This window comes from Eleutherodactylus coqui, chromosome 5 (genome assembly GCF_035609145.1).
Source record: "Eleutherodactylus coqui strain aEleCoq1 chromosome 5, aEleCoq1.hap1, whole genome shotgun sequence".
Taxonomy (NCBI): domain Eukaryota; kingdom Metazoa; phylum Chordata; class Amphibia; order Anura; family Eleutherodactylidae; genus Eleutherodactylus; species Eleutherodactylus coqui.
The window spans coordinates 5,451,497-5,472,245 of NC_089841.1; the positions used below are offsets into that span (position 1 = coordinate 5,451,497).

Here is a 20,749-nt window from a genome sequence, read left to right on the forward strand (position 1 = left end):
CCACAAGGTAGAACTCATTGAATACAGATATATACAGCCACCACTAGGGGGAGCTCACTACATACAGATATATACAACCACCACTAGGAGGAGCTCACTTCATACAGATATATACGGCCACTACATACAGATATATACAGCCACCACTAGAGGGACCTCACTACATATAAATATATACAGACACCACCAGGGAGAGCTCACTACATACAGATACATACAGCCACCACTAGGGTGAGCTCACTATATACAGAAATATACAGCAGCAACAAGGGGGAGCTCGCTACATATAGATATATATGGTCACCACTATGGGGAGCTCATTGCATACAGACATATGCAGATAGGGGGAGATCACTACATACAGATATATACAGCAACCACTAGGGAGAGCTCCCTGCATATAGATATATATATAGCCACCACAAGGCAGAGCTCATTACATACACATATATACAGCCACCACTAGAGGTAGCTCACTACAAACAGATATATACAGCCACCCCTAGGAGAAGCTCACTGCATACAGATATATAAGGGCACCACTAGGCAGAGCTCACTGCATACAAATATATACAGCCACCACTAGGGGGAGCTCACTACATACAGATATATACAGACACAATTACGGAGAGCTCCCTACATATAGATACATACAGCCACCACTAGGGGAGCTCACTACATACAGATATATACAGCCACCACTAGTAGGAGCTCACTACACACAGATATATACAGCCACCACTAGAGGGAGCTCTCGACATACAGATATATACAGCCACCACTAGGAGGAGCTCACTACACACAGATATATACAGCCACCACTAGGAGGAGCACACTACACACAGATATATACAGCCACCGCTAGTGGGAGCTCACTACACACAGATATATACAGCCAATACAGACGCCACTAGGGGGAGCTAACTATATACAGATATATACAGCCACCACAAGGGGTAGCTCATACAGATATACACGGCTTCAATTGAACTCTATAATGAATCTGTCTCCTTGAGCTCCTGCTTCTACATTTATGTCAAAGAGAAAAATGTGCCTTCCTCCCGTGTTCTGTGCCTCGTCTATCCCCCTCGTCTGATTACATCTTTCTCTTGCCAGGTGTTTGCCATAAAGGCTCTCCGTGGACGCATATGGTGGATTTCCCGAAGTACTTCACGGAGATCTTAGTGAACAGTTCTGTGGTCGTCTCCTGTCAGACGGGATATAGGGAGAAGAATATCACACTTCAGTGCCGGGAGAAGTCCGGGCAGTTCCTCCTGTCCCCAGCGGATGGCGACACCCCTTGTGTCGGTGGGTTCTGCTCTTGTATTTTTTCTGCAGAATAATTTAGCAATTTTTTGGTTCATCAGTATTATGTACTGTATATTATCCATGCATATATATATATATACAGCCACCACTAGAGGGAGCTCACTACATACAGATATATACAGCCACCACTAGAGGGAGCAAACTACATACACATATATACAGCCACCACTAGAGGGAGCTCTCTACATACAGACATATACAGCCACCACTAGGGGGAGCTCATGACATACAGATATATACAGCCACCACTAGGGTGAGCTCACTACACACAGATATATACAGCCAACACTAGGGAGAGCTCATGACATACAGATATATACAGCCACCACTAGGGAGAGCTCACTATATACAGATCTATACAGCTACCACTAGGAGGAGCTCACTGTATACAGATATATACAACCACCACTAGGGGGAGCTCACTACATACAAATCTATACAGCCACTACTAGGGGGAGCTCACTACATACTGATATATACAGCCACCACTAGAGGGAGTTCACTACATACAGATATATACAGTCACCACCAGGGGGAGCTCACTACATACAGATCTATACAGCCACCACTAGGGGGAGCTCGCTGCATACAGATATATACGGCCACCACTAGGGGGAGCTCATTTCAAACAGATATATACAGCCAACACCAGGAGAAGGTCACTACATACAGATATATACAGCAACCACTAGGGAGAGCTCCCTGCATACATATATATACAGCCATCACTAGGAGGAGCTCACTGCATACAGATATATACAGCCACCACTAGAGGGAGCTCACTACACACAGATATATACAGCCACCACTAGGGGGAGCTCACTATATACAGATATATACAGCCACCATAAGGGGGAGATCACTACATACAGATATATACAGCCAACACTAGGGGGAGCTCACTATATTCAGATATATACAGCCACCACAAGTGGGAGCTCATTACATACAGCTATACACAGCCACCACTAGGGGGAGCTCACTACATACAGATATATACAGCCACCATAAGGGGTAGCTCACTACTTACAGATATATACAGCCAACACTAGGGGGAGCTCACTATATTCAGATATATACAACCACCACTAGGGGGAGCTCACTACATACAGATATATACAGCCACCACTAGAGGGAGCTCACTACATACAGATAAATGCAGCCACCACTATAGGAAGCTCACTACATACATATATATACAGCCACCACAATAGGGAGCTCACTACGTACAGATATATTCAGCCACCACTAAGGGGAGCTCACTACATACAAATATATACAGCCAACACTAGGAGGAGCTCACTACATACAGATATATACAGCCACCACTAGGAGGAGCTCACTACATACAGATATATACAGCCAGCACTAGGGGGAGCTCACTACATACAGATATATACAGCCACCACTAGGAGGAGCTCACAACATACAGATATATGCCGCCAACACTAGAGGGAGCTCACTGCATACAGATATATACAGCCACCACTAGAGGGAGCTCACTACATACAGATATATACAGACACCACTAGGGGAGCTCACTACATACAGAAATTTATGGCCAACACTAGCGGGAGCTCACTACACGCTGATATATACAGCCACCACTAGGGGGAGCTCACTGTATACAGAAATATAAAGCTATCACTAGGAGGAGCTTACTACATACATATATATACAGCCACGACTAGGGGGAGCTTACTGTATACAGAAATATACAACCACCTCTAGAGGGAGCTCACTACATACAGATATATATGACCACCACTGGGGGGAGCTCACTACATACAGAAATATAAGGCCAACACTAGTGGGAGCTCACTACAGACATATATATATACAGCCAATACAGCCGCCACTAGGGGGAGCTCACTACATACAGATATATAGAGCCAACACTAGGAGGAGCTCACTACACACAGATATATACAGCCACCACTAGGGGCTGCTCACTACATACAAATATATACGGCCACCACTAGGGGGAGCTCACTACATACAGATATATACAGACATTACTAGGGGGAGCTCACTACATACAGATATATACAGCCAGCACTAGAGGGAGCTCACTACATACTGATATATACAGCCACCACTAGGGGGAGCTCACTACATACATATATATACATCCACCACTATAGGGAGCTCACTACATACAGATATATACAGCCACCACTAAGGGGAGCTTACTACATACAAATATATACAGCCACCACTAGGAGGACCTCACTACATACAGATATATACGGCCACCACTAGGAGGAGATCACTACATACAGATATATGCCGCCAACACTAGAGGGAGCTCACTACATACAGATATAGTCAGCCACCACTAGAGGGAGTTCACTACATACAGATATATACAGACACCACTAGGGGGAGCTCACTACATACAGAAATATTTGGCCAGCACTAGTGGGAGCTCACTACACACAGACATATACAGCCACCACTAGGGGGAGCTCACTGTATACAGAAATATATAGCTATCACTAGGAGGAGCTCACTACCTACATATATATACAGCCACCACTAGGGGGAGCTCACTGTATACAGAAATATACAACCAGCTCTAGAGGGAGCTCACTACATACAGATATATACGGCCACCACTGGGGGGGAGCTCACTACATACAGAAATATATGGCCAACACTAGTGGGAGCTCAATACAGAAAGATATATACAGCCAATACAGCCGCCACTAGGGGGAGCTCACTACATACAGATATATAGAGCCACCAGTTGGAGGAGCTCACTACACACAGATATATACAGCCACCACTAGGGGGTGCTCACTACATACATATATATACGGCCACCACTTGGGGGAGCTCACTACATACAGATATATATAGACATTACTAGGGGAAGCTCACTACATACAGATATATACAGCCACCCCTAGGGGGAGCTCACTACATACAGATATATACAGCCACCACTAGGGGAGCTCACTACATACAGATATATACGGCCACGACTAGGGGGAGCTCACTACATACAGATATATGCAGACACCACTAGGGGGAGCTCACTACGCACAAAAATATACAGCCACCACTAGGGGGTGCTCGCTACATACAGATATATACGGCCACGACTAGGGGGAGCTCACTACATACAGATATATACAGACCTTACTAGGGGGAGCTCACTGTATACAGAAATATACAGCCACCACTAGGGAGAGCTCACTACATACAGATATATACAGCCAATACAGCCGCCACTAGGGGGAGCTCACTACATACAGATATATAGAGCCAACACTAGGAGGAGCTCAGTACACACACTTATATACAGCCACCACTAGGGGGTGCTCACTACATACAGATATATACTGTCACCACTAGGGGGAGCTCACTATATACACATATATACAGCCACCACTAGGAGGAGTTCACTACATACAGATATATACAGACATTACTAGGGGGAGCTCACTACATACAGATAAATACAGCCACCACTAGGGGGAGCTCACTACATACAGATATATACAGCCACCCCTAGGGGGAGCTCACTACATACATATATATATACAGCCATCACTAGGAGGAGCTCACTACATACATATATATACAGCCGCCACTAGGGGAGCTCACTACATACAGATATATAAATAGTCACCACTAGGGACTGCTCACTACATACAGATATATACAGCCACCACTAGAGGGCGCTCACTACATACAGATATATACAGCCACCAGTAGGGGGAGCTCACTACATACTGATATATACAGCCACCACTAGGGGGACCTCACTACATACAGATATATATATAACAGCCACCACTAGGGGAGCTCACTACATACAGATATATATAGCCACCACTAGGGACTGCTCACTACATACAGATATATACAGCCACCACTACGGGGAGCTCACTATATACATATATATACAGCCACCACTAGGGGGAGCTCACTACATACAGCTATATACAAAGCATTTGGGGGTAATAAATAGTACATACTCTGATTGGGCCACTGTTGCTTGCGGGGGCCACAGGATTCAGTATTAGGCCTTCTTCTGTTCATTATATTTATCAATGACCTGATAGAGGGGCTGCATAGTAAAATATCAATATTTACAGATGATTCAAAATTATACAATATAATAATACAACGGAGGACAATGTGCGGCTACAAACGGACGGAGATAAGCCGGGGGCTTGGGCAGAAAAATGGAAAATGAAGTTCAGTGTTGATAAATGTAAGGTTCTGCACATGAGCGGGAGAAACGGATGTCACCAATATACACTAAATGGGGTACTGCTAGGGAAAAGATCTGGGGGTACTAGTGGGCTGTAGGCTAAACTGGAGTAACCAATGCCAATCAGCTGCTGCAAAAGCTAATAAAGTCTTGGGGTGCAGTAAAAGAGGTATAGGGGCGAGGGGCGAGAACATTATCCTCCCACTATATAAGGCACTTGTCAGGCCTCACATGGAATACTGCGTACAATTCTGGTCACCGGTGCTCAGGAAAGATGTTACAGTGCTGGAGGGGGTTCAAAGAGGGGCAACTAAACTAATACATGGAATGAGAGGACTGGAATACCCAGAGAGGCACCAAAACTGGGATTATTCACCCCGGAAAAAAGACGGCTAAGGGGCAACCAAATAACTCTGTATAAATCCATGAGGGGACAATACAAGGATCTCTCCCATGATCTGTTTACACCCAGGACTGCGACGGTAACAAGAGGACATCCGCTACGATTAGAGGAAAGTAGGTTTCATCACCAACACAAAAGGGGGTTCTTTACTGTAAGAGCAGTGAGACTGTGGAACTCTCTGCCTGAGGATGTGGTGATGGCAAAATCCATAGAGGAGTTTAAGAGGGACTGGATGTCTTTCTGGAGCGGAAGGATATTACAGGATATACTGTAAATCTTAGGTTATTGTTAATCCGGGTATACAGGCAGGTAGGAACTATTAGGGGTTGATCCAGGGAGCAGTCTGATTGCCATTAGGGAGTCGGGAAGGAATTTTTCCACTAAAACGGCGAATTGGCTCCTGCCTCTTGGGGATTTTTTTTGTCTTCCTCTGGATCAACAACACAGGAGGATAAACAGGCTGAACTAGATGGACATTGTCTTCATTCAGCCTTACATACGTTGTTACTATGTATACAGCCAGCACTAGCAGGCGCTCATACAGATGTATACAGCCACCACTAGGGGGAGCTCACTACAAACAGATATATACAGCCACCACTAGGGGGAGCTCACTACATACAGATATATACAGTCACTACTAGCAAGCGCTCATACAGATGGACAGCCCATTGAACTCCATAATAAAACTTTCTCCTTGTGCTCCTCGTTTCAAAGAGAAAAATATCCCTGCCTCCTGTGTTCTGCGCCTCGTCTTCCTCCCTCGTCTGATCACATCTTTCTGTTGCCAGGTGTTTGCCGTAAAGCCTCTCCGTGGACGCATATGTTGGATTTCCCAAAGTACTTCACGGAGATCTCAGTGAACAGTTCTGTGGTCGTCTCCTGTCAGACGGGATATAGGGAGAAAAATATCACACTGCAGTGTCGGGAGAAGTCCGGGCAGTTCCTGCTGTCCCCAGCGGATGGCGACACCCCTTGTGTCGGTGGGTTCTGCTCTTGTATTTTCTCTGCAGAATAATTCAGCAATTTTTTGGTTAATCAGTATTACGTACTGTATATTATCCATGCAGATATACAGGCACCACTAGGGGGAGCTCACTACATACCTATATATACAGCCAGTACTAGGGGAAGCTCAGTACATACAGATATATACAGCCACCACTAGGGGGAGCTCACTACATACAGATATATACAGCCACCACTAGGGGGAGCTCATGACATACAGATATATACAGCCACCACTGGGGAGAGCTCACTACATAGAGATATATACAGCCAGCACTAGGGGGAGCTCACTACATACAGATATATACAGCCACCACTAGGGGGTGCTCATGACATACAGATATATATAGCCACCACTAGAGAGAGCTCACTACATACAGATATATACAGCCAGCACTAGGGGGAGCTCACTACACACAGGTATATACAGCCAGCACTAGGGGGAGCTCACTATATACAGATATATACACCCACCACTAAGGGGAGCTCACTACATACAGATATATACAGCCACCACCCGTGGGAGCTCACTACATATAGATATATACAGCCACCACTAGCAAGCGCTCATGCAGATATATACAGCCATCACTAGGGGGAGCTCACTTCATACAGATATATACATCCACCACTAGGGGAGCTCACTACATACAAATATATACAGCCACCACTAGAGGGAGCTCACTACATACAGATATATACAGCCACCACTAGGGGGAGCTAACTACATACAGGTATATACAGCCAGCACTAGGGGGAGCTCACTACATACAGATATATACATCCACCACTAAGGGGAGCTAACTACATACAGGCATATACAGCCACCACTAGGGGGAGCTCACTACATACAGATATATACATCCACCACTAGGGGAGCTCACTATATATACAGATATATACAGCCAGCACTAGGGGGAGCTCACTACACACAGGTATATACAGCCAGCACTAGGGGGAGCTCACTATATACAGATATATGCATCCACCACTAAGGGGAGCTAACTACATACAGATATATACAGCCACCACTAGGGGGAGCTCACTACATACAGATATATACAGCCACCACCAAGGGGAGCTCATGACATACAGATATATACAGCCACCAGTGGGGAGAGCTCACTACATACAGATATATACAGCCACCACTAGGGGGAGCTCATGACATACAGATATATACAGCCACCACTAGAGAGAGCTCACTACATACAGATATATACAGCCACCATTAGGGGGAGCTCACTACATATAGACATATACAGTCATCACTAGCAAGCGCTCATACAAATGTACGGCGCCCTTTGAACTACATACTAAATCTTTTTCCTTGTGCTCCTCGTTTCAAAGAGAAGTGCCTTCCTCCTGTGCTCTGTGCCTCGTCTTCCTTCCTCGTCTGATCACATCTTTCTCCTCCCAGGTGTTTGCCGTAAAGCCTCTCCGTGGACGCATATGGTGGATTTCCCGGAGAACTTCACGGAGATCTTAGTGAACAGTTCTGTGGTCGTCTCCTGTCAGATGGGATATAGGGAGAAGAATATCACACTGCAGTGTCGGGAGGAGTCCGGGCAGTTCCTCCTGTCCCCAGCGGATGGCGATCATTGTACTGGTGAGGGCGGACTCAGGAGCTTTAATACTTTCTAGCATTTTATGCCTTTTATAAATTAAGGTAAAACTATTACCTCCTTCTGCCAAACTTAGAGCAAGCAGAGACACCCCGTTATAGTAGAGCTCTACAGGTGACACGCAGAAGGGTAACCACCATTCTTTACATTGCAGGCTGCATCCGGAGTACTAGTAGTTTACAGCCTATGACAACTATAGTTATGCTACAGTTTGGAGCTTATTTAATATTTTATTTACAACATCAACATAAAAGACAGATGTAGAAACATTTCTGCCTGCCTGCGCCCACCACTAGAGGGAGCTCCCTGTATACAGCTAAATACAGCTACCACTAGGTGAAGCTCCATGTATACAGATAAATAGAACTACTATTAGGGGAGCTAACTGATTGCAGATATATACAGCCACCACAAGGGGGAGCTCAATGTATACAGAAATATACAGCCACCACTAGGGGGAGTTCACTACATACAGATATATACAGCCACCACAAGGGGGAGCTCACTGTATACAGAAATATACAGCCACCACTAGGGGGAGCTCACTACATACAGATATATACAGCAACCACTAGGGGGAGCTCACTGTATACAGAAATATACAGCTATCACTAGGAGGATCTCACTACATAGAAATATATACTGACACCAATAGGGGAAGCTCACTGTATACAGTAATATACAGCCATCACTAGGGTGAGCTCACTACATACATATATATACAGCCACCACTAGGGGGAGCTCACTGTATACAGAAATATACAGCAACCACTAGGGGGAGCTCACTGTATGCAAAAATATACAGCTATCACTAGGAGGAGCTCACTACATACAAATACATACATACACCACTAGGGGGAGCTCACTGTATACAGTAATATGCAGCCATCACTAAGGGGAGCTCACAACATACAAATATATACATACACCACTAGGAGAGCTTACTACATACAGATATATACATCCACCACTAGGGGGAGCTCACTACATACAGATCTATACAGACAACACTAGGGGGAACTCACTACATACAGATATATACATCCACCACTAGGGGGAGCTCACTACATACAGATTCACACTTGTGTAAAAAAAAACCCAGCCCCTAAAAAGACGTTGTCGTTGTTTTGCAAAATTCAGCATGCAGTTCCATCTCAGGCTGATATACAGATGATTAGAGTTGTTAGGTGATTAGATGAATAGTTCCATCACCAGAGGTCCTGAAAGTGGTACCCCCCTAGGCCTATAAGAGGCTTTCAGAGGCTCCTTGTGTGTAGTGACCTCTGCTACCGCTTGTAGAGCTTGTTGACCACTAGATGCCTCTACGACACAGAGAAGAGATTTCACCCAGTTACCAGAGTCTGAGAGGGGCGCATTATTAGGGTGGGAGAAGCTGGATGATCATATCGATGAATTGTCCCCACCGGACGTTCTGTTCAGACTGTTTGGAGGGGTTGGGATCAGTGGATTGGGGCAGACAAGGTGACCGGGCTCATGACGACCCTAACAGACCACCAGTGGGGAGGAGCATCTGACCAGACTGTTAGGAGGTGTTGGGACCAGTGGATGTGTGAGGGCACACAAGGTGAGCGGCCTCAGGACACCCCTACAGACCACCAGTAAAGAGGAGTGTCTGACCAGACTGTTGGGACCAGTGGGTGGGGGCACACCAGGTGACCGGGCTCAGGATGCCCCCTACAGACCACCAGTAGAGAGGAGCGTCTGACCAGACTGTTAGGAGGTGTTGAGACCAGTGGATGGGGTGGGGGTGGGGGTGGGGGGCACACAAGGTGACCGGGCTCTGGATGCCCCCTACAGACCACCAGTAGAGAGGAGCATCTGACCAGACTTTTAAAAGGTGTTGGGACCAGTGATTGTGTGAGGCACACAAGGTGACCGGGCTCAGGTGTTAAGACCAGTGGATGGGGTGGGGGTGAGGGGGCACACAAGGTGACTGGGCTCTGTATGCCCCCTACAGACCACCAGTAGAGAGGAGCATCTGACCAGACTGTTGGGACCAGTGGATCTGTGAGGACACACAAAGTGACCAGGCGCAGGATGCCCCTACAGACCAGCAGTAGAGAGAAGCATCTGACCAGACTTTTAGAAGGTGTTGGGACCAGTGATTGTGTGAGGCACACAAGGTGACCAGGCTCAGGACGCCTCCTACAGACCACCAGTAGAGAGGAGCGTCTGACCAGACTGTTAGGAGGTGTTGAGACCAGTGGATGTGTGAGGGCACACAAGGTGACCGGGCACAGGATGCCCCCTACAAACTACAAGTAGAGAGGAGCATCTGACCAGACTGTTGGGGGTTTTGGGACCGGTGGATGGGGGGGAAAAAGGTGACCGGGCTCAGGACGCCCGTTACAGACCACCATTAGAGAGGAGTGTCTAATTGCCTGACATTCACGAGGAGTGCCAGCTGTTTTATTATCCACCATCCAGAGACAGGTGGCGCCATTGTTACACTCCTGTGTCTGTTGGTACCATTTCCGGGCGCTTGGCTGAAGGACATTTAACATCCACTCATCGTCGCCTCCATCTGCAGTGTTGATGTGAACGGTGAAACCGGAAGCTTCGGAGTGGAAATGGGTTCTCTTCAGCAACAAATCCAGGCTTATTTCAGTTATTGACGATAGCCATGTTTGTGTCTGGAGACGTTCGTGTAAGCGCCTTAATCCTGCCCCCACTGCTAGTGTGATGATTTGGAGGGCCATATGCCGGTCCCCTGTATTTTTGATGCAATTGACATTGGCAATGGGCATAATTTTCAGGACATCCAGCAACCCCGTCTTCAAAGAGGTCATTTCTAGCAGTATAATGCTCGGCCGCACACAAGGGGGTCCCATAAAGCCCCACAACAGTCTCACACTTCCATGGCTGCCCGGTCACAAGATTTATCACCAATAGAACATGTATGGGACCATCTGGCATGCCAACTTCAACAGTCTACGAGTTTACATGATGTAGAGCAGAGGTTCACAAACCTTTTTGCTCCGTAGACCACTTGTCTGCCTAAAGCTGGCTGCACACTGGTGGGTTGGATTCCGCATGCAGGAGCTCTTAGCGCCCAGCTGGCATCCGCGCATACCTGTGATTTCTTCTTCTTTTCCGTATTGCGGATGGTGCACACGGCTCGCCGTTGGACATGCACTGTACAGGTTTTTTTTTTAACCCCTGCATTTCCCACGTTATTGCCTAGCCATGATGCAGAATCCGTGACTTTACCGCAATGTCAGTTGTGGAAGGGCAGTGGGTCAGACAACGTCCATTGACTTCAAATAGAACATGCTGCAATTTTTCTTCCGAGAGCAGAAAATCGCAATTGATTTCCACTGGTGTGCAGGAAAAAGCATTTTTCAATAGCATGCTAAGGGCGGTATCTGCTGCAGAATCTGGAGCGCAGTGCTAATCCGGAGCGCAGTGCTAATCCGGAGCGCAGTGCTAATCCGGCCGCGTGCAGCCGGCCTAATGTTGAAGTTTCCTTAACTTATTACAGATGGGTTCTCCCAGCTGACAAAGTGTTGATCACTTAGGGTGACTGCCCACTACAGTTTTTTTTCACAGCGAAATTCGCAGCGTTTTTTTTTCTGCAGGGGTCTATAGGACTTGTAATGTTAAAATCGCGTTCGCGCAAAAACACAATTTACCACGAAATCGCGATTTTGCGCGTTCATGATTTTAACATAACAAGTCCCATACACCCCTGCAGAAAAAAAAAAACGCTGCGAATTGCACAGTGAAAAAAAACTGTAGTGGGTAGTGACCCTTATAGGGGTTTGTAGGTGGACAATTGTAAAAACAGGAAAACGTACAATTTTTATTCAGATCTTTATTGAAGACAAAAAATGTAAAAAGTAAATATCTGGATTCGGGACAAAACAAAGCAGAACCGAGAAAAATTCTTCCGTAAATTAACCTACAAGTAATACTGTTAATGGGAGGAGCCTGATGCCCTGATAGCGATTGGTCCATATGTGGCTTCACATTACAGAGGTCTAGTCTCACATCTCCACCTCCAGGGGTTTGCAATCACTTTCTTTTTTTGTAAGAAGGTTGGCGCCGCGCTAAGACCCCTTTCATGAGGTATGAAGATGGAAAAACTATCGAAGCCTTTCTTGAGATCGTCCATAATGCAGGATAAGCAGCGGATACGACGTGATTCGTTAATTCCGGTACGAAAACTTGAACATAGGACACCACAAAGCAGTAGATATAGTTTGCGCAAAACTTCTTGGGCTCCAGCGGATCCCGTGAAAACGATGCACAGCAGAAACTTTCTAGGTAAATCAGCGGCTGCGCGGCTCTTTTCCGTCTGTCACCGGAGCCCAAGAAGTTTAATGTGAGCTTTACATAAACGACTTTATGAGATATCAGAGAGGTCAGTAACTTCTATTACACGTATTCTGTACAATCTGTGGAAGGTGGATTATGTCAGAGAGCCTAAATGTTCATGATGACCTGCCTGAATGGGGTCCGCTCACATGGACCCCTATTTATATCTCATACATCCTCAAATATTTTTATTGCTGACATGGACCCACAGTAAGTCAAAATCGCCCCCTGGGGGTTCATATAGGCAACTTTGGGAACCACTGATCTAGAGGCTCAGTTGCAGCAAATGTGGAGCAATATGCCGCAGGATCCCGTACAGAACCTGTATACCTCCACGCCTGTCCATATCATCTTGTATCCAAGCTAGAGGCTTTCCAACAGGGTACCAGAGCCTCCATGTCCATCTGTATCACATGTATACAGATATATACAGCCACCACTAGAGAAAACTCCCTGTACATACATATATAAAGCCACCACTAGGTTGAGCTCCTTGTAATCAGGTTTATACAGCCACCACTAGGGGGAGCTGCCTGTATACAATTATATACAGCTATCACTATATGGAGCTGGCAGTATACAGATATATGCAGCCACCACTATGGGGAGCTCCCTGTATAAAGATATATACATCAATGACTAGGGGAAGCTCGCTGTATACATACATATGCAGCAAGCAGTATGGAGAAATCTCTATTTACAGATTTATACCACAACCACTAGGGGGAGCTCTCTGTATACATAGTGTCAACATAGAGACTGTTAGGCCGTCAGCCATGTTGGTTTGTATGTCCAGCCTTAGACCTATATTTGGCATCCAATTTTTTATCCCCTGTATAATCCCCTGCCGGCCCTGAATAGTTGGGATGCAGTTATAGAGGCTTCTTAGTTCCCCCTGCCTGTTTATATTCACATTTAGAAACGGCCATTGTCTCCCCCTCCTGAGCCGGGCTGTGATGTAAATAACCCACTTTCTTTCTTCTCCCCCCTGTATGTGTTTTGGTTAGTATAAGCATGAGGATACATGAGTTGTATGACCTGCACTCGGTAATGAAGTCTTAGAAAAACCATTCACCCAGCAGAGGGCGCTGCAGACCCGCCGGAGCCGAAAATTCAGATTAGGGGAAATCTTTTAATAAGAATTATCAGTTGTGTGAGGGTCCCAGCCATATATGAAACATATTTACAGAATCGGGCAGCCCAGCTGAATAAAATACACCCGCACACATTTTGGTACAGGCCCCAGATCACCCAGACCTGGTTATAATTCACGTGTCATACTTGATATCAATGAATAGATAAAATCATGACCAGAAATATAGCAGACATAACTTCCTAATCGGAGGACCACGTGCAGAGATATGACCGAAATTCAGAATTATGATTTTCCACAATCCAATCCTCCCTTTTCTGTATGACCTCAAAGGGGGCGGTGTGTTCTGGGGAAACTGTTAAAACTGGGAGCTCACAGAGAACAAGTTGTCAGACCATAGAGATATGCTGCTGCATATGGACTATCCCATTTTTGCTTTTAGGAACTCCGCCAATCAGAGCCTTTGGGCCGTGTATCCCAAATCCAGGATCTTTCTTTTATTTTCTCCTGTTTATTTTAAAGACACTGTCTTGTATATACCTGTATATCCTTATACTCCTGTGTCCTTTCAGTATACTTATACATATTTAGCACTGCTGGTCTTTTTCTAGAATAAATTTACAATTTATTAGTCAAGTCTAGTCTGTTTTAAAACAAATCATAACTCTAAATATTGTGTTCATCTATATATATAAAGCTGAAAGCCCTCACTGACTGACTGACTGACTGACTGACTGACTGACTGACTGACTGACTGACTCACTCACTGACTGACTCACTCACTGACTGACTCACTCACTGACTCACTCACTGACTCACTGACTGACTCACTGACTGACTCGCCAAAAGTTCTCCAACTTCCCGATGTCGTAGAAACATGAATTTTGGCACAAGCATAGATAATCTCCAAAATAGGAAAAGTAATTGGGTCCCAACTCGATTATTCAATTCTAGCGCAAAAGAATTAGAGTTGAAATTTTACGTATGGAATCTAAATCTCTCACTTCCCAATGTCATAGAAACTTTAAATTTGGTACGGGCATTGATTATGTCATAAATAGGAAAAGCTAATGGGTCCCAACTCGATAATTCAATTCTTTGCGCAATAGAATTAGCGTCCAAATTTTACGTACGGAATCTAATTCTCTCACTTCCCTATGTCATAGAAACGTGAAATTTTGCACGAGCATTGATTATGTCATAAATAGGAAAAGCTAATGGATCCCAACTCGATTATTCAATTCTTAGCGCCAAAGAATTAGCGTCCAAATTTTATGTACGGAATCTAATTCTCTCACTTCTTGGTGTCATGGAAACAAGAAATTTGGAACAGGCATTGATTATGTCATAAATAGGAAAAACTAATGGGTCCCAACTCGATTATTTAATTCTATGCACAAAAGAATTAGCGTCCAAATTTTACGTGCGCAATGTATTTCTCTCACTTTCCGGTGTTATAGAAACGAGAAATTTGGCACGAGCATTGATTATGTCATAAATAGGAAAAGCTAATGGGTCCCAACTTGATTATTCAATTCTATGCGCATAAGAATTAGTGTCCAAATTTTACGAACAGAATGTAATTTTCTCACTTTCCGGTGTCATAGAAACGTGAAATTTGGCACAAGCATTGATTATATCTAGAGATGAGCGAACGTACTCGTCCGAGCTTGATGCTCGGGCGAATATTAGGGTGTTCGGGATGTTCGTTATTCGTAACGAACACCACACGATGTTCGGATGTTCGGGTTACTTTAACTTTCTTCCCTGAGAAATCTTTTCTATATGCGCTCAATGGGGCCGGCGGCAGCAGCGCCAACCCCATTGAGAACATATAGAAGACAAATCCTTCTTCTCTGCCACAGCTGTAACAGCTGTGACAGAGAAGAACGATGTTTGCCCATTGAATTCAATGGAACCGGCAATACAGCCGACTCCACTGAATGCAATGGGCTGCCGGCGATCGCGGGATGAATTGTCGGAAAGGGCTTAAATATATAAGCCCTTCCCTGCAATTCATCCAGAAATGTGTAAAAATAAAAAATATATATATACTCACCTGGTGCCGGCAGACGGAGTTCAGCGCGGCAGGCTGCAGTTCTCCTGAACTGCTCTGAACAGCTGTGAGTAGTATTCAGCAGCCGGGGATTTAAAATCCCCGCCTGCTGAATAAGATGCCTCTGATTGGTCACAGCCAGTAGTATTCAGCAGCCGGGGATTTAAAATCCCCGCCTGCTGAATAAGATGCCTCTGATTGGTCACAGCCTGACCAATCAGAGGCCAGCCCTCACTCACACCCATTCATGAATGGGTGAGTGAGGGCTGCCTCTGATTGGCTCAGGGGCAGGAGAGCTGCCCCTGAGCCAATCAGAGGCAGCCCTCACTCACCCATTCATGAATTCATGAATGGGTGTGAGTGAGGGCTGGCCTCTGATTGGTCAGGCTGTGACCAATCAGAGGCATCTTATTCAGCAGGCGGGGATTTTAAATCCCCGGCTGCTGAATACTACTCACAGCTGTTCAGAGCAGTTCAGGAGAACTGCAGCCTGCCGTGCTGAACTCCGTCTGCCGGCACCAGGTGAGTATATATATATTTTTTATTTTTACACATTTCTGGATGAATTGCAGGGAAGGGCTTATATATTTAAGCCCTTTCCGACAATTCATCCCGCGATCGCCGGCAGCCCATTGCATTCAGTGGAGTCGGCTGTATTGACGGCTCCATTGAATTCAATGGGCTAACATCGTTCTTCTCTGCCACAGCTGTTACAGCTGTGGCAGAGGAGAACGATCGTTATGCTGACAGTGCGGGGGGGTCTCACTCTTGCCGCTATTGTGGCTTAATAGTGGGACCTGTGAACTTGAGATGCAGCCCAACATGTAGCCCCTCGCCTGCCCTATCCGTTGCTGTGTCGTTCCCATCATTTTCTTGAATTGCCAAGATTTTCACACATGAAAACCTTAGCGAGCATCGGCGAAATACAAAAATGTTCCGGTCGCCCATTGACTTCAATGGGGTTCGTTATTCAAAACGAACACCCGAACATCGCGGGAAGTTCGTTTCGAATAACGCGAACCCGAACATTTTGGTGTTCGCTCATCTTTAATTATATCATAAACAGGAAAAACTAATGGGTCCCAACTCGATTATTTAATTCTATGCGCAAAAAAATTAGCGTCCAAATTTTATGTGCGGAATGAATTTTTCTCACTTTCTGGTGTCATAGAAACATGAAATTTGGCACAAGCATTGATTATGTCATAAATAGGGAAAGCTAATGGGTCCCAACTCGATTATTCAATTCTATGCGCAAAAGAATTAGCGTCCAAATTTTACATACGGAATGTAATTTTCTCACTTTCCAGTGTTATAGAAACGTGAAATTTTGCACGAGCATTGATTATGTCATAAATAGGAAAAGCTAATGGGTCCCAACTCAATTATTCGATTCTATGCGCAAAAGAATTAGCGTCCAAATGTTATGTGCAGAATGTATTTTTCTCACTTTCCGGTGTCATAGAAATGTGAAATTTGGCACGAGCATTGATTATGTCAGAAATAGGAAAAGCTAATGGATCCCAACTCAATTACTCAATTCTATGCGCAAAAGAATTAGCGTCCAAATTTTACGTACGGAATCTAATTCTCTCACTTCTTGGTGTCATGGAAACATGAAATTTGGAACAGGCGTTGATTATGTTATAAATAGGAAAAGTTAATGGGTCCCAACTCGATTATTTAATTCTATGCGCAAAAGAATTAGCGTCCACATTTTACATACGAAATCTAATTCTCTCACTTCCCGATGTCATAGAAACTTGAAATTTGGCATGGGCATTGATTATGTCATACATAGAAAAAGTTAAAGGGTCCCAACTCTAGTACTTAATTCTAAATGCAAAAGAATTAGTGTCCAAATTTTACGTATGGAATCTAATTCTCTCACTTCCTGATGTCATTTTATATAAAGGAAACGTCGCATGGTTACCTCCACGTGGTGTTTCCTGGGTAACGCAGAGAACTATGCAAAATGGTGAACATATGTTTTTCCGGTATCTCTAAAGTAACCACGACTTCATAAGATTTTCCATGTGAACACCAGATAAACACCAGTACCAAATTACCTTGGGCGAAGCCGGGTATACTGTATACGCTAGTAATTCATAAGTCTGGGTCCCAATCTACCTGTAACAAGCTGGTGGTGGCAGCGTGTGTATTCTACGCAGCACTGTAGAGCGCTGGTGTGCGTTGGACCGGACCAGGTGGTGATTTGAGCTTTCGCTTTACATGCTTGCAGAAGCCCAGGAAAGCTGTATACAAATCGGCCTGTATTTTAATGGCTACAAGCTTGCAATCTCCCTAGAGTGATTGATTGAGGCTCTGCCGTGATGGTTGGTAGCGTCAAATGCACTCAAAATAGTCGATGCGTGAGTAATTGGTGATAGAGGCGGGATCAGTTGGGGTTCCCTCTCTCTCTCCGTGACAAGTTTGTGATACACATTTATATAGCTATCACTAGAGAGAGCTCCCTGTATACAGATATACTGCAATGACTAATGGGAGCTCACTGTATACAGATGTAAATAGCCACCACTAGGGGGCAGCTATCTATATATAAATATATACAGCACCCACTAAGCGAGATCACTTTGTACATATACATACAGCCATCACTAGAGGGAGCTCCCTATATACATATATGCAGCCACAACTGGGAGTAACTCACTGTTGATAGCTATATACAGCAACCACTAGTTGGAGTTCACTGTATGCAGACATCACTAGAGGGAACATATATTTACTGTATGTAAATATATGCAGTGATCACTAGGGGGAGCACTCTGTATACAGATACATACAGCCATCACTATAGACAACTCCCTATATACACAGCCACCATTAGTTAGAACTCACTGCATATAGATGAGTTCACTGTATACATATTATGGCAATGTCTGCGTGGTGGGTGGGGTCGACGAAAACACAGAGGCTCACTCAGTCTATGTAAAAGTCTGAACAATCATAAATAATCCAGTGGAAACACAGCAGCCACTAGCAGCGTATACACTTGGTGCTATAAGCAGAACAAACACTCACCCGTCCAGGCGCTAACCAAACACTAGCTTCCTCACTCACTACTGACACAGTGGCTTACTGACACTACACATACCCAACTGGGTGTCAGACTGGGGGCATCCTGCCCTGTCAGACTTGTGGCGTTACCACAGCCTGGTCTCCCACAGATGTCAGGCTTTCAATCTCCTCATAGCCTCCCTCTCAGGGAGTAGCTCCAGCTCTGTATCTGGCTTGCAGCAGTAGCCCCGACTCTCAGCCAGGGACTAAATGTGTTTGGAGATTTTAGCTTTTCCAGATGCATATGTACAGCAGTCCCTGCTGATTAGCACACCTTCCAGTACACAGAAGGCCTGTTTACAGCCCACTGCAGGCTAATCTGTGTACTGTCTTACCACAAGATATATACAGCTTACACTAGGGGGAGCTCCTTGCTTTCTGATATACAGCTACCACTAGGTGGAGCTCACGGTATACAGATATATATAACAACCACTAGAGGGAGCTCACTGTATATAGATATATTCAGCCACCGCTAGGGGGAGTTCACTGTATATAGATATATACAGTCACCACTAGGGGGAGCTCATTGTATACAGATATATACAGCCACCACTATGGGGAGCTCACTACACACAGATATATACAGCCACCACTAGGTGGAGCTCACGGTATACAGATATATACAGCAACCACTAGAGGGAGCTCACTGTATACAGATATATACAGCCTCCACTAGGTGGAGTTCACTACATACAGATATATACAGCCACCACTAGGGGGAGCTCATTATATACAGATATATACAGCCACCACTAGGGGGAGCTCCCTGTACACAGACATATACAGTTTTCACTATGTTTCCTTTGATGGAAAGTGTAAAGTTTTTCTCACTTTATTTTTTTCTTCATCTTCCCCCCTCATCTGATTACATCTTTCTCTTGCCAGGTGTTTGCCGTAAAGCCTCTCCGTGGACGCATATGGTGGATTTCCCGGAGAACTTCACGGAGATCTCAATGAACAGTTTTGTGGTCGTCTCCTGTCAGCAGGGATATGAGGGGAAGAATATCACACTGCAGTGCCGAGAGGAGTCTGGGAAGTTCCTCCTGTCCTCAGTGGATGGCGACGCCCCTTGTGTCGGTGGGTTCTGCTCTGATTTGTCTATTTTCCACAGGTTGCAGTCTGCTCACTGCCTGTGACATGCTGCGTGCTGCTGCACAGGGTACAGTTTGCTTACTGCCTGTGACATGCTGTGTTCTACTGCATAGGGTACAGTCTGCTTACTGCCTGTGACATGCTGTGTTCTGCTGCACAGGGTACAGTCTGCTTACTGCCTGTGACATGCTGCGTGCTGCTGCACAGGGTACAGTCTACTCACTGCCTGTGACATGCTGCTGCACAGGGTGCAGTCTGCTTACTGCCTGTGACATGCTGCGTGCTTCTGCACAGGGTACAGTCTGCTTACTGCCTGTGACATGCTGCGTGCTGCTGCACAGGGTACAGTCTACTTACTGCCTGTGACATGCTGTGTTCTGCTGCACAGGGTACAGTCTGCTTACTGCCTGTGACATGCTGTGTGCTGCTGCACAGTGTAAAGACTGCTCATTGCCTCTGACGTGCTGCATGCTACTGCAGATGGTACAGTTTGCTTACT

At 45.3% G+C, this 20,749-nt stretch overlaps 2 protein-coding genes across 2 annotated transcripts in view; both read left to right on the top strand.

The window, feature by feature from the left end:
* Positions 1 to 8,365, top strand: part of LOC136627222 (uncharacterized) — a 140,340-nt gene extending 131,975 nt beyond the window's left edge. Inside the window, exons 8-10 of the mRNA XM_066602152.1 lie at positions 1,117 to 1,308; positions 6,749 to 6,940; positions 8,316 to 8,365. Coding sequence (XP_066458249.1) covers positions 1,117 to 1,308; positions 6,749 to 6,940; positions 8,316 to 8,365 — 434 coding nt within the window. The remainder of the gene's footprint in view (positions 1 to 1,116; positions 1,309 to 6,748; positions 6,941 to 8,315) is intronic.
* A 42-nt stretch (positions 8,366 to 8,407) lies between these two features.
* LOC136626863 (uncharacterized) overlaps positions 8,408 to 20,749 on the top strand; it is a 49,868-nt gene continuing 37,526 nt past the window's right edge. Inside the window, exons 1-2 of the mRNA XM_066601821.1 lie at positions 8,408 to 8,574; positions 20,044 to 20,235. Coding sequence (XP_066457918.1) covers positions 8,418 to 8,574; positions 20,044 to 20,235 — 349 coding nt within the window. The 5' untranslated portion in view covers positions 8,408 to 8,417. The remainder of the gene's footprint in view (positions 8,575 to 20,043; positions 20,236 to 20,749) is intronic.